Genomic DNA, 14,165 nt, shown 5'->3' on the forward strand with positions numbered 1-14,165 from the left:
AACGTAATCCGTCACACAATAACGTCGAAATGGCGACAAAGTCATAAACAAATACAAATGTAATAAAGTACTTACCCCAGTACTGACTAGAGAGAGCATAATCCTCTCGTTGAGGGCGAGAGTCTCCCCTTGCTTCATTTTTATACGCTTCTTGTCGAGGCATTTCATCGCGTACATTTTGCCCGTATCCGCCTTCCGACACCCGTACACCTGTACACAAGATACATGTAAATAAGGTATTTATCTGTACGCGCCGCGAACATAACGTGCCGTTGCCAAATTGTACCTACGTGTACATACTCTTAAAAGGTTGTATTCGGGATGTCTGGCCGTTACATCATAGGATTCTGATATCATCGAGCGAAGTTAACTCTGTTTAAGCGCTGGGAAACCTAATTGAGTTAAAAACAATGACGGCCGCCCAGGCTTTTGGATAATTTTCGGAACAGAAGCTTCTCGTCAGCATTTAGTATTGGGAAAACCTACATTATTTATAGCAACGTGGTCTGCTCTACATAACGTAGCTACTGAGTATCGAACACATACAATTAAAACTATCAACAAAGATCTATTAAACTGCCTTAATATCGATCAAGCTACGACATATTGCTACAACTTAGTCAAGGACTACAATCGTGACTATAATGACGGGAATAACTCAAAATTACGAACATGTTCAATGCAAAAATTGTATAGGAAGTCGCGTGTGAACTGATTTATGAGACGCACTCCACGTCACTTCCTGACACAAGTGCTGGGATTGATTCGTACAACACACGAAGACGTGTCCACTTTATTTAAAAAATACATTCGACGCGTACGTTCGTGCGTGAATACACTGTAAGAAAGGATTGAATATAAGAATCGTTAAGTATTTCTTTCTTTGAAATATAAATATAAGAAAACCGTTGAAGCGTAAAAATGACCTAACATAGATCAGATAAATGTCGGTTTTCAATATATTTACACAGTTTTTATTTATGCTAGTATCCGCGTTGGGAATAGTTTATTTTATCAACGTTTTACATAACAATATCATGACATATCCGAGTGTTTAGATGATTACGCTTCAACGAATACATGTTTCGGAATGTATTTATTTATTTTCTTCAGGGTTTAACATTCAGAGAAGTTTTCAAGATATTTCTTGTGCTGAGCAAAAATATTTCACATTATTTTCTATCGGTTATTCAAAGACCACCTAGGCAAAGTCTAACCTACCATTTATTGAGGACCTATAAAAACGTAACATTTGAGTGATCACTTTGTACTAAGTGTAATATTAAAATACATGCGTTAAAATCCATCACTATTCCAGTGGGGGAACAGGACGGTTTTATTACACCTACGTACGTAGCGGCTTTACGTTCGTCGAGATGAATATGAATATAGTAAACACGTTCACGGTGCAAGCCCAGAATGCTAATGATATTAGGTTTGGGACTCGCATTGAGACTTGCGTAACTAACTTTGTACCCTAAGAGCATATATTTAGGAATAAGTTTTGCTATAGCACTTACCTCTCCGAATCCGCCCCGGCCGATGATGCGATGCACGCTGAAGTCGTTCATTGTGAGCTGAATGTTTAATTCTAAGTTTTTCCATTGACAAAACCTCGTGTATTTGTCACTGCAACGAACAAATTCATTATTGATTCTGTACGTGAGTGGTCAATTTGCAACAAGTGTATATAAAACAATTGTTACCTTTCTAAGAAATTTTTAAATGGCTCCCCTCGTAGATGTTGGAATATTTCCTCAATGTAGGGCTAAAATACAGAATACAATTAATTTCATATAAAAGTTCAATCAAAATTATGTTATTCCAAGTTAAATACAACATACCTCAAATAGGTTCGGTGGTACTTCGTGCTTCATTAAATATTTTTGTACATGCGCTACACACTCTTTAGAATAATCCTGAAATAATACGCATATGATTTACAAGTGAAATAAACAAATACGGCTATCGAGGTTAGATAAAAATAAAAAATATGTTACTGGGAATGTGTACACATCACGCACGCTATAGAATAATGTTCACGCGTTCTTACTAAGTGTATAAATTAACGTTATTAATAATACTGGAAAGGGTTTTCTATTATTATGCTTAATAACCGTTTTCTGCTTTTTATTATAGCTATCGTTATGATATTAAAACAAACATGTACTAGGCTACAGCGTATATTGTATATCGAATCCTATAATAATTTGTTATCATGACACATTTTTACTAGAGCTATCACACAAAACATCGATTCGTAATTACGCTGCCACGAGTAAACTTTTACTCTAAAAATATCAGATAATCGGATCTACGTATTTCCAAGTCTAACCCAGTGGAGCGGAATCGATCACTGAAACTTTCAGGGTCTACACGGTAATAAAACAATGCATGTCCTTTACGAATAAAATTTCGATATGAGAAATTCACTTGAGTTGGTATACCTAAAGGAGATTATTTCAAACTTCGATAATCAATTAAATCTGATATTGCTGTCGCCAGCAGATTTTCCTGCACTTATTAATAATGCTACAATAACGAAGCGATAAAAACCACCGCATTGGAAGCAATTCAGGCAATTTCTCAAGTAGTCTGATTAGAAATCAATAGAGACGACACTGCTCATAAAACGTTATTTGTTTTTATCATCACCCGCTGAGAATGCGATCTCTAATCTAGCCACATAGCCACTAGTTTAGCTTTCCTTTCATAGACACGAGCATATATATATGTACTTAGTATTTACTGGTTCGAGATATGAACGATATAATTATCATTGATCAGACAGAATTTACCGACTAACCGCGGTTCATCCACCGATAAGCCCCGGATTTAGACTGAGAGGGTCATTACACAGACGATTTTGAGTAGTAGGATTGAAAGGTTACATTTCAAATAATGTTTGTCCAACGTTAAGCTATTTATCAGAGGTTTACGCGCTTGGGCAGTACGCCAACAGTCACTAACGAGGCTCATTATACAAACAACAGTCGTTCTAACCGGATACAATGCTAACAACCTCTTATTTCGCAATTTCTATACAAACTTCATCAAGATTCAACTGCAACAGACTGTTTCACTCAGAAAATGATACGCCTTTGAATTCAAACAGTATTTTTCAAGGCGGGAAAAATCATTTATCAAAACTCCACATCGAACGTTGTTTTATTTCATTTGCACCGACCTCATAAGTTTAACCACAAAAAGTGAAAACAAAGTGATGATGCCGGGAAACATCACCGCCATATGCCACGATGTTTGGCAACAGGGCGGTCTAATAACAAAGGCGCTGTCGGCGCGATCTATACAGGCGAACCCCACATAATACATAGAGATGTTAGATTAGAAACTATTTGAAAACGAAAACCGCAAGCACAGCGCTATGTGGACCACGTAGATCGTATCACTTTGTACTCACTCATTTCATTGGGTTAAAAGCTTTTACATAATTGAAATACGTTCAACTATCATAGTGCTCACGTTTAAATAAATCAAATCATTCTGGATAGTTTTAAGACTTTTATAGGTCATATCGTTCTATAATAGAAAAAGTAGATAAACGTCATTAAGAGAGAAAATTCAATTTTTCGCACAAAGTGAGCATTTTTCCGGTACACAGATTTAAATGGATTTAATACTTAGTGCAACTGTGACTATTTGTTCTAGCTTTGGAATAAGTCCACGTAACGATAGTTTTGCAAGTGAAGCTGAGTGCAAATCTCCTAGAGCAACGGAGATAATCCCAAGAATTAAAATCGAACAGACAGCGAGCGAAGGCCGTGGGCGAAGCGCAGAAGTATTCCGCTACGATATTTCTACGAACAAACTTTCCATACTTGTAAAACTTTTGAAGTTTATGAATTTCATGAAATGCAATTTAATGTGACGGCTCATACAAAGTGAAATATGAGTGCATAAAATGTGGATGTTCGTTTATGCCTTATTTCATAACAAGGCAGTAAGGACGCTGACGTGCTACGCATAACAAAAAGGACACTAAGCCGCAGTAGCTTATCTCACGATGACGTGCTTTGTGGAAGAAATTCTGTTTGTATTGGCTAGCTAGTGCCATGGAGATCCTTAGTAAATTGTCTATCTAATAAAACAAAGATGTCACGTAGTCTAAACTGTAGGAATATTACGTCTTTATATGGATTAAACATGAGCATAATTTTCATTTACTTACATGTGAATGTGCTAGAAGTTCTTTCATAATAAAATTGTCATATATATCTCTGGCGATCCGCCGCCTCTCTTCGACACATTCTTGTTTTTCATATAATTTAATCTGTAAAGAAAATAAGCATTATAATCCAAATTTTCTACAAACATTACTACCTAATTAACAGATAATATTTTCATACACTAAAAGGGTCATATTTACCTCTTCATAAAATCTTAATTGTGGCACTTGGTCATCAGTAGTCTGTTCACAAAATTCCTTAAATAATAAATAACCTGGAACAAAAATGTTAAGTTACAAATTGTGTTTTTATTTACGTAAAACCACGAAGGTTGTTCACGAGTATTTTTAACACGTGTATGTAAATTAATAGGTATGATGTCAATTGATTGTGTGGCATCTGCTAATTCAGTCATAAGTGGTGTGCGTAACATGTAATAATCGTATTGTACGACAGCACTCTACGTTTTGCGTCAAAATGGTATGACACAAATTGATAATGATCACTGGAAAATAAAACATGATTCGGTTCGGACACGAGGTAGTAACCTTAGAACATGACTGGATTGCGTAACGCTTTACTAGCACAGATCTTCATATTATGTAATTTTTGTAGGTACTGCTGCTAACTTGAGGCCTGGGTGTTATTTTATTTATTCGTGAGCCGTACTAGATTCTATTTTTTGCCCTTTGAAGCTGTAGAAAATTTGCAGTTCTAAATAGGTTTTACAGTTTCAGCAGACAAGAAAGTTATATCACAGCACTTAAGTTGGCAAAACAAGCCAAGAACGTCAACGACATTGCCCTATAATGTCCAGTCCAGAGAAGCCGATAAAGTTATTTACTGCAAGTGGAAGTGGGGGCCACCGTAAATTGCGTTTGTAACTTGTTCCCGGGAGCCTCGCTGCAATATCGCCCTCTCGACCGACTATCAAGACGATCATTGAAATTACTGCAATTTCTAGAAAAGTTCGCCCTCGGACAAGTGGGCTTAATGAAAAATAAATTGGTGTGATTATTTCCGCTTGGTTTAAACGGATTGCCTCGTGGGTCCATTTTAAACACGAGGAGAGACTACTTACTGCTACTAAGGCAGCAGAGGATTTTGAAATTCTACATCTACATATTTCAACTGTGATTTTGAGTTTTTATCATAAGTACCTAAATCACTCAACGTAATTTATAAACAATTTGCTACAATAAATTAGCATATATTTATTTAACTAAAACGCGTAACGACAACTGTTCGCGTTGATATGAGCGTCATAATATTAATTCCGGACATGAGACTCGATAAATCGCATCCTATTTACGGGGGCGGGTTTCATTGACGCCCTAAAAAACGGATCTGGTCAATAAACATAGTATACGAGCATTAGGAGGAGTTACCTAAATAGAAACACAATGAGGGGTCCCTACTCGCTACATTCGAATGCGTAGCACTCGGATGTAAAATACTCAATACAGATAAGTTCTAGTTCAACAAACACACTGATGTCTGCAACAGTACTCAACTGAAAAGTGGTATTTATCTTACATTTGTACAACTTTATTTCGTTTTATTTTATAGACTTTATTCAGTTTTCTGGTTCCGAGTTTTTAGTTCGGATATTTCAAAATGTTACCAAAAAGGTTTTTCAATATTGTTTAACATTAATAAGATATTGATCTTTGTGATTAGGACTCAAAAAAGAATGTGTACCTTATTTCCTACAAGTAAATTCACAACAGAACGGCTCATGGCGGCTAGCTATCTACTTCCAAGGCTTTCAGAAATGTCTCTCAATGGTATTGTCTTTTGATCCGCCGTGGGTCACTGATATATAGGCCAGATAAGGATCCTTTACTTTATCCCGTGCTCTATCTCCGTAAACGTAACCCCTAATCACCCAAGCTTTCGAAACTCTTAAAAAGACGAATCTGTTTGTCCTACATACAAGATGTTGACACGGGTGTCACGCTATACAATACACTGTCAATACGCCAACTAAACATAAAAAGATTTAACTGATCGAACACCTTTATCCACTGAATTCATACTAAGTGGAGCATAAATGGCAGATTCATACAGCTAAAGGTATTATTATACGTTATGCGTTTATGTGTCAATAGCGAGCGTTTACGGAAGATATAGTTTGGATCCACGTGGACCTGTTTTAATCAGCTTACAAAGCAATCTACTCTTTGGTAAAATAATTTGTAGCGGCAATATTGGGACTGAAAACTTGTGGTCTGCAGTATTCTCAGAAATAGTATGCATAAACATGCGATTAATATACATACATACAATTAAATCGGTACCAACTAGCGTAGCGTTTTAATAAAATACTCAAGCGCTGATTCACGCAAACGTTATGTTAATGTTGCAAACATTGGAACTTAAAATAAAAATAAAAGGGAAGTTAAGTAAAGCTTTTCTCATTCATTATCAGGAGAAAAATAGCGCTTTGTGCTCACTTAATTACTAGTAAACAGCAGTATGTGTTACCATAATGAATAGTTTAATATACAAACACATTAGGGAAATTACTTCTATAATTATATGTAAGGTAGGCCTAACAGTTACTCAAATCCAAGACCTACTTACTAGCAAATGCCCAGACTTGTACGTGTGCCATAAACCTACATGTTCTCTCAAGAGAAATCTTCAATATCGACGTAGGTAGACAGTCTCCGCCCCAGCGGGCCAAGTACAGCTGCAGTGCAATCTGTATCTAATAGATTGACACTTGTGTCAACACCAGACCCTGCTTTCATTTAGCTTCAGATACAGAACACTAGAAATATGAGGTATTTCTTATCTAATTCTGATCTTACCTACAAATGACAAAATATAACCAGAACCACCAAAGCTTTTTACTTTCGTTCTTCACAACAAGATCAGAGTATAAGACAAAGAAAGCCGTCGGATAAAACAAGTCTAGTTCTAGGACAGGACTAAGAAAATTATCCTTAGCGACATGAGCGAGACAACTTCATTACAGGGAAAGCAATTGTACGCAGAGCGGCAATAATCCGGCGTGCGTAGCTGTGTGCGGAACCAACGACGCGGCCTACTCGGCTCGCTTACGTTTAATCTTGTTTACGATATAAATCCCGCAAGCCGCAAGAAAGTTGTTACGAAAGTGAATTTGAATTAAACTTGTTTGGAATACTTAAATCAATGGCGTACAACGTGTGTTTGCGATGTATACCAGTTAAAACTGATGCCATTAAGAAAAGCCATGCAATGCACGTTGCACTATTTTTATCTTCATTGCAGACACGGTGAAGTGTGAGAAACCTTTGTTTACAGAGAACATACATTATTATTCTGAGAGCACAAAGCATGGGTAAATTCTATAAATAATAATGCATTTCTGTTCTAAAATGTTAAAAACAGTTTCCAGTCTTAATATAAACCTGTATTTAAACTAAGAAATGTTCTGAGAGAAAACCATTTTGTTATTTTTAGTCAGAATAACACAAAACAAACATCAAAGAAGAATAATAGCAAACATGGACGTGTGATCAGACGACATGAGTGCTCGTTCAATCTACGAAGCAATTGTAAAAGCGCAGACGTAAATCGCCCGAAAAGAAACGGCTCAAAGGGCCCTCGTGTTTACACAACACTGTTTCTTTTAGCGTCGACCAACCAATAATGATGTCTCTAATCTAAGCCGAGATGGCGAGGAACTTGGATACGGGAGAGATTAAACAACACACAAGAACACTATTTATTTCTTTCGATTAAATCCTAATGATATTGGTTTATCATAATGTGAAGCTCTAAAGTAATTGCAATCTATGTTTTTAATGCTATAAAATCATTGTTAGACAATTACCCAAAAATAACTATTTACCCACTTAACGGGACGGGAGGAAGAGTCCCTCTGTGACTCGAAATTAGTAGAGCTTTTCTTAGTATATTTACGGGAGTAAACCGTTATTTTTAGTTAATTTATAAAACAAGTAAGTAGTTAGAAAAACACTTTCAATTAATTTTACAAGATAGTCAAATATTAGGAAGTTCCCTTATCAATAATCGCAATTCGTACGACAAGGCATGAACAGAGTTACTAATCAAAATAGGACCCAAAATAGCACGAAGGGTAATTAGAAATACCCCTTTTATGATCTTTGAAGGCGGATACGGTTGATCAAAACATAATGGACCCGATCATATAATCGTGCAGTTATGTTCTCCGGTTTATACAGTCACAAAGACCGTGCATTATTTTTACGAATGGTCGTAATTTCTGCTGTAATTGCCCGATTTATTTCTTTTGCCCCATTGGAAAACTTTTTACTGTTTCATCTACAAATTATTTACCTCGAACTACACTATAAATTTTTACTGTACGTTAGCGATTTAAGTACCCATTAATTTTATAAAGTTAGGAAGTGACGAAATTGGCACATTCTCGACATTTATCTTTCGTCTTTCGTGGACTGATATATTTCATACGAATGCATAGAGCAGTCAGCGAATACTTAGTGAAATGAGTTATATTCTGCTATGATTTCTTTAAAATTTGTTATAACAAATAGTACCTATATATTATTTTGATAAAGACCCACTCACCTAAGACTTGATTGAATATTTTGTCGAAATTTACTTCATTCTTCTTTTCCATGTATTTGTGCATTACACTCCGAACACTGTAACAAAAAGAAGATACGTTTTAAATTGTGCATCCTGTGTCAAATCAAAAGTCTTGTTTACTGCCATTCCTACACGAATTTTAGTAAACTTATAAAGGGATATTGTAGGTTTAAATATCTCTAATATGTGGGTAATAAAAACTAACAAAGACAAAAATTCATCAATAAAATGTATTACTAAGATACGGGAGCCGCGACTTAAATAAAATGTTAGTTTATCGTTTTGTTTACCGTATAGCGACCACCATATTTTTTGTAAACAGAAGACGTGTCTTTGAACTTTTTACGACTGCGTCTGTTATATGGTGAACTTAGCATTGCTTAGTTTCTATCTTGCCTTGCAGCGACATTTTCAATTTGAGTAACTAGTCAGAGAGTTTCTAGCAAGCGAAAAAGCTGCTAAATTATGCAAACGTATTTTGTCTCCATTTCCCTGGTAATCAGAATTTGACGCTACCCTTTCACAGGATGGTATGACGTTCGTGAATATTCAGATCTTTGTTGAGGGTCGTCGTATGCCGCGCTTTGTTTTTTATACTGAGCTGCATACTAGAGAAGTAATTAAATGAGAGCAGAGCCGACGATGACAATAATATGACGACATTTGCTGATACAATGCTCTACTTATTAGCTGAGGCTTAACCTCAGTGAGTTCGTAATGTTCACTAATAGTTATTATAACATGTTAAATAAGTTACGGTTGCGTTTGATTTGATTTAGAACAATTCGCGTGCGTGTACGTCTCGTAATTATACTTTTTAATATCTACGACCACACAACAAAGCTTGATAAACACGACAACCTCGGGCGCCCTGCATTTACCAAGTAGATGAATAAACTATCGTGTTATGGAAATAATTCTCTTGATCTATCCACGAATTGAGTATGATTTAAATAGATTTGCTTTGATACGACCAATACTACGTGTCATATTTTGATTTATTATGCAGACTACGAAGCGAGCTACTCACTGAATACTTTATCGAGCAGACTCTATCTTAAACTTTGTCTTATGCTTTTGTAACTATTTCTACTGAGAATTACAGTTTCACAAACTGTTTATAGCAAGTATTTATGTATTATGAATAATCCATATCCCTAAAAATATCGATAGTTGAAATACAATATCTATTCCGATTATACGTAAACGAGTTATCGGCACGCTACGTAAATAGAGCGTTACAGGCAGTAAAGTAGCAGTTATGTACTGCACTGTACTTAAAGTACAAACGGTTATTTATTAATAGCTTTCTTTCAGTTTACATTTCTTATTCGACCAAAAACACGTTTCATTTTAAGAGTTACACGTCTATAGTTTTTAAATGAAATTTTGGAATTAGACTAAAAATCACGTACTCTGTCGCAAAAATCTTATTTCCAGGATAACCCTGAAATTGGCGTTTTATGAAGACGTTTTGCAAGACCAAAAGGATTTTTTTATTTGCCAGCTATTTCTAGCACATGCAAAAAGCAGTTGTGCTACAGTTATTAGGATGTGGTTAAGCAAAAATTATGCACTGTGGTAAGTACTAGTTACGATCTAATTATTTCGAGAGCTCAATTATAGAGTAGTTGACCATTAGTTAGATGTAATACAAATAATAATGAATGACACCCTTTGCTATACAAAATTGTGTACCTAATATGCTGCAAACCAGAACTTTGCTTTTTTGTTTTGGCCACAACTAATAGCGACTGACGACGACGACTATATTTGAGACCTGTAACTTAAGGTCTATTATGTTGTTCATAAATTATATTAAGTGACACAGGACATTTACGGGCACTCCCCTTGCTAAAAATGCTTAATAATTAAATAGGTATAATAAAAAAGTTCTATTTTAGTATTATTTCTTACCTACTTAAGTATCTAACCAATTGTAGGTAAAAATGGATTAAGTAAGTAGTTACTAAGGAAATTAAATTCTTTTCTGTCATATACATATAGGTAATCTTATCTTAAGTCCCATATAAGATCACAAAAGTATTTCTTAAAATTTTGGAGCTATTGGAGATATTTTTTAAATCACGAGGTTTCCCTATTCAGAAAGAAATATACTTTAATTACATGCACATAAAGTACAAATTCTACAAACAATGTTGTTTTATTATGACAAGTATCATCAGATATGTTGACATTATCTAAATCAGAAGGACTTGTTGCATTTCATATTTAGTAAATAACATGGTATTTATCAGTGTTTGGCACATGCTGGCACATTTTTGATGATAGCCTGATAACAGATAGTGATTTAGTTATAATGCATGTTACAATTTTGTAAGTACTACTAACAATGATAATTTGAAAAACATTATAGGTATTGACATTAACTTGAAAATAAATATTCTAGAGCATTACTGCAATTCAGTCTTATTTTTTTTTCCTTTGTATGTACCCTTACATTGCCTATATTTTTTTTAGACTACATTTTATTCCTGTTACTTCCATTAGTAATATAATAATAATGAACTTATTTTGTGTCAATGTTTAAAACAGCAACAATCTATTAACTAGTGAATTAATCTTATTATTGGCTTTACCCCAATATCTTGGGGGTTGGGTCAATATCTACTATTCTATCACACATTATCTTTTCCTTTGGTCTTACTTTTATCCCTCCTCATCATTGACAGTAAAAAATGTACAGTTCTCACTAACAACTACAACAAAAAATTCATTCAAAATACATATTTAAAACTAATACTTTGTTATAGTCTAACCAAAATCTATTGTCCAAATAATGGTGGGCCAAAACATGTGTTAGCAACCTCAATTTGTGGATGAGTCACTAAATGATTCAGAGGTCATGTGGTGGTCTGTAAGCCGAGGGGAAAACTAATTGTGACCAACATTACAATTGTCATAGTAGGTATTTCCATGTTGGATAAGTGGTTGCAAGCCGAACTGTTCAACAAGGGGTTTAGATTTGATTCTTAGTTGAACAGTGTAATATTGGGTTATTTCATTTTTTCTTTCAGTTTTCAAAAGATCTTGTGAGTAATAGAATAAAGTTTAGAATTTAGCATAGATCCAAGGCAATCTAAACACATGGATTACCAGATTAAATAGGTACTATACAGGACTTATAACACAGCTGGGGCACCTCTGCCTTCTTTGGGAAATAACATGTTTTATGTATTAAGTAATTCTTATAGGAAATTAATTGGTGAATTTTGTTTACAAATTGATATTTAGATAACATAAAGAATGTTTGATATTTAAAATATTATGATTTTTAAATGTCAGTAAGTGATGAATATTAAATAAATGTTCATTAAATAGATAGATACTAAGATTTTAATATAGTTAGGCACTTAATTTTTTTAAAGATAATAAGAAAAGGTTTTTTGCTTGAATGCATTAAATAATTTCTTTTTTTGTAATCGATCATCAAATACAAACAGATTATTAGACCAAAATCCATTATACTTATAACTAATTAGGCAACTATTTTGTAATACTTATTTAAGATTTTTTTAAATATCTACCTATTATAAGGTTTAATGGCAAAATAAACTAAAATTGTAACACACAACTTTCGAACTTTTTATCTGATAAGAATTTTCACATAAATCCAATAAGGATATGTCACAGAATTGATTTATAAAAAAAAATTAAATTAAAATTATTAATTTATAAGGTGGATAGGTTTACCTCTTCACTCTGTATAGAGTACCTACCTATCAAGGCCATAAACACAACAGGTAAAAAATATTATTATTTGTCCAACAGATATTTTGCTATATTTGCTAATGCTTCATCTAAAAACAATAATATACCAGTTATTTTTTTATGCCTTGTAAATTTTAACATAAACAAGACATTAATTAACAAATTTAAATGTGTGAATGAATTTGTATGAAAATTATAATTTCTTGTTCTGAGTGCAATGACCTCAACAAATGGTAATGACCTAAATTTTATTTCCTTTTTTAATTCTGTCAAATAAACAACAACTTTATCTTGAAGTTCCTATTTTAAAGTGTAGGATAAACAAGTCAACTCGCGACTCTTCCACTTACTCATGTTATACGTTTGCAAATCGTATCGTCTAACAGAATAAGGAACAAACCAATGACTAACATAATGAATTGACAGAAATAATTTCCGTCCTGATTATCCTCTCGATTCTCTCATAATTTGAACGGAATTCATAATAAATCGTGATAAAATCAATTTTGTAAACAAGTTCATCAAGTCTTTCATAAAATCGTGTTTACACCATATACCGGATTGTCATGGCGCAGTTCAAACCCTCATGACATTACCTTGGGTCTGGGAGAACAATCTTTTTACTGGCCCGAGCTGCAGGAGTGCATTTCGACTTCTCCATAGCCATCAAGTAGCTGACGTCTGCCAGCACAGCCTCGAGGTCCGCCATTTTGAGTCTCAATTTATCACCTTCACCAGACAAATAATAAATAACACTGGTTCGCAACACAAACACTAACTAAATCAAGTTGATTTTCAGCTGATAGTCATAGCTTTCCTCACATCGCGACTGTTCACCGTTTCACAGAATTTGTTGATGAGTGGTGACACATGCTGATCACTCACATTCGCAGAATATTTTTTTATTAACATAGGACCACGTAACTTATTGGCAAATTATCATTACAGATAAACGTTAAGTTTGTAATTAAGCGCAGTAGATTTTACACAGAAAGAAGCTATAACAAATAATGATTTACAATCGCAAGAAACGTAATCTAATCCAACACCCGTCACTCCGCGCGACTTCACACACACATCAGTGCGATATACTGATTACGCACACTACTACCGGTCATTGTAAACACGTACAAACTACACAATTTTCCGCACACATTCAAAATTCTTTCGTTCAGGAACGTCATTTTGTTGCCACAATAAAGTAGATTTCCTACCAAACTTTCTACCAAAATGGATAAACCTGTGTGTAGTTGTATTACAACTACTCTGTAGTCAGGAACTCTGTAATATATATTTTTTTTACAAAACTAATTAATTTAAAAAATATGGAATAACTAATAAACTGTATTGATTAATTTATTTTTTTAGTTTGCAATTTGCGTTAGTCTATGCCCCTGTCGTGGTGGTTCGGAGGTTTAAGACGCCCGCTTCTCATGTATGAGTGTGCCGGTTCGAAACCCACCAACAGCAACTCCCAATGCTAATTTCTAATAATAAATCACATCACTACTTACCATCAGGTGGGATTGTAGTCAAGCATTAGTTTTAGTCGAATAAAAAAAAATTTAAAATCGCCAACCCTCATTGAGCAACCGTGGTGATTAATGCTCAAATCTTCTCGAGAAGATGTTTTTGAGCTTATAGGCTGTTGATGTTAGT

General features: G+C 34.5%; 1 protein-coding gene across 10 annotated transcripts in view; it reads right to left on the bottom strand.

Moving 5' to 3' along the window:
* Nucleotides 1-13,607, bottom strand: part of LOC118268873 (G protein-coupled receptor kinase 1) — a 45,840-nt gene extending 32,233 nt beyond the window's left edge. For 2 of the 10 annotated variants that reach the window (XM_035583653.2, XM_035583652.2), the window contains exons 1-8: nucleotides 13,103-13,607; nucleotides 8,754-8,830; nucleotides 4,388-4,461; nucleotides 4,190-4,291; nucleotides 1,845-1,919; nucleotides 1,707-1,768; nucleotides 1,521-1,629; nucleotides 76-210 (exon numbers count right to left, since the gene is read on the bottom strand). In XM_035583653.2, coding sequence (XP_035439546.1) covers nucleotides 76-210; nucleotides 1,521-1,629; nucleotides 1,707-1,768; nucleotides 1,845-1,919; nucleotides 4,190-4,291; nucleotides 4,388-4,461; nucleotides 8,754-8,830; nucleotides 13,103-13,215 — 747 coding nt within the window. In that variant the 5' untranslated portion in view covers nucleotides 13,216-13,607. The remainder of the gene's footprint in view (nucleotides 1-75; nucleotides 211-1,520; nucleotides 1,630-1,706; nucleotides 1,769-1,844; nucleotides 1,920-4,189; nucleotides 4,292-4,387; nucleotides 4,462-8,753; nucleotides 8,831-13,102) is intronic. The other 8 variants (XM_050703200.1, XM_050703193.1, XM_050703196.1 and 5 more) reach the window with 8 other exon arrangements.
* Between the last annotated feature and the right edge of the window lie 558 nt (nucleotides 13,608-14,165).

This window comes from Spodoptera frugiperda, chromosome 2 (assembly GCF_023101765.2).
Source record: "Spodoptera frugiperda isolate SF20-4 chromosome 2, AGI-APGP_CSIRO_Sfru_2.0, whole genome shotgun sequence".
Taxonomy (NCBI): domain Eukaryota; kingdom Metazoa; phylum Arthropoda; class Insecta; order Lepidoptera; family Noctuidae; genus Spodoptera; species Spodoptera frugiperda.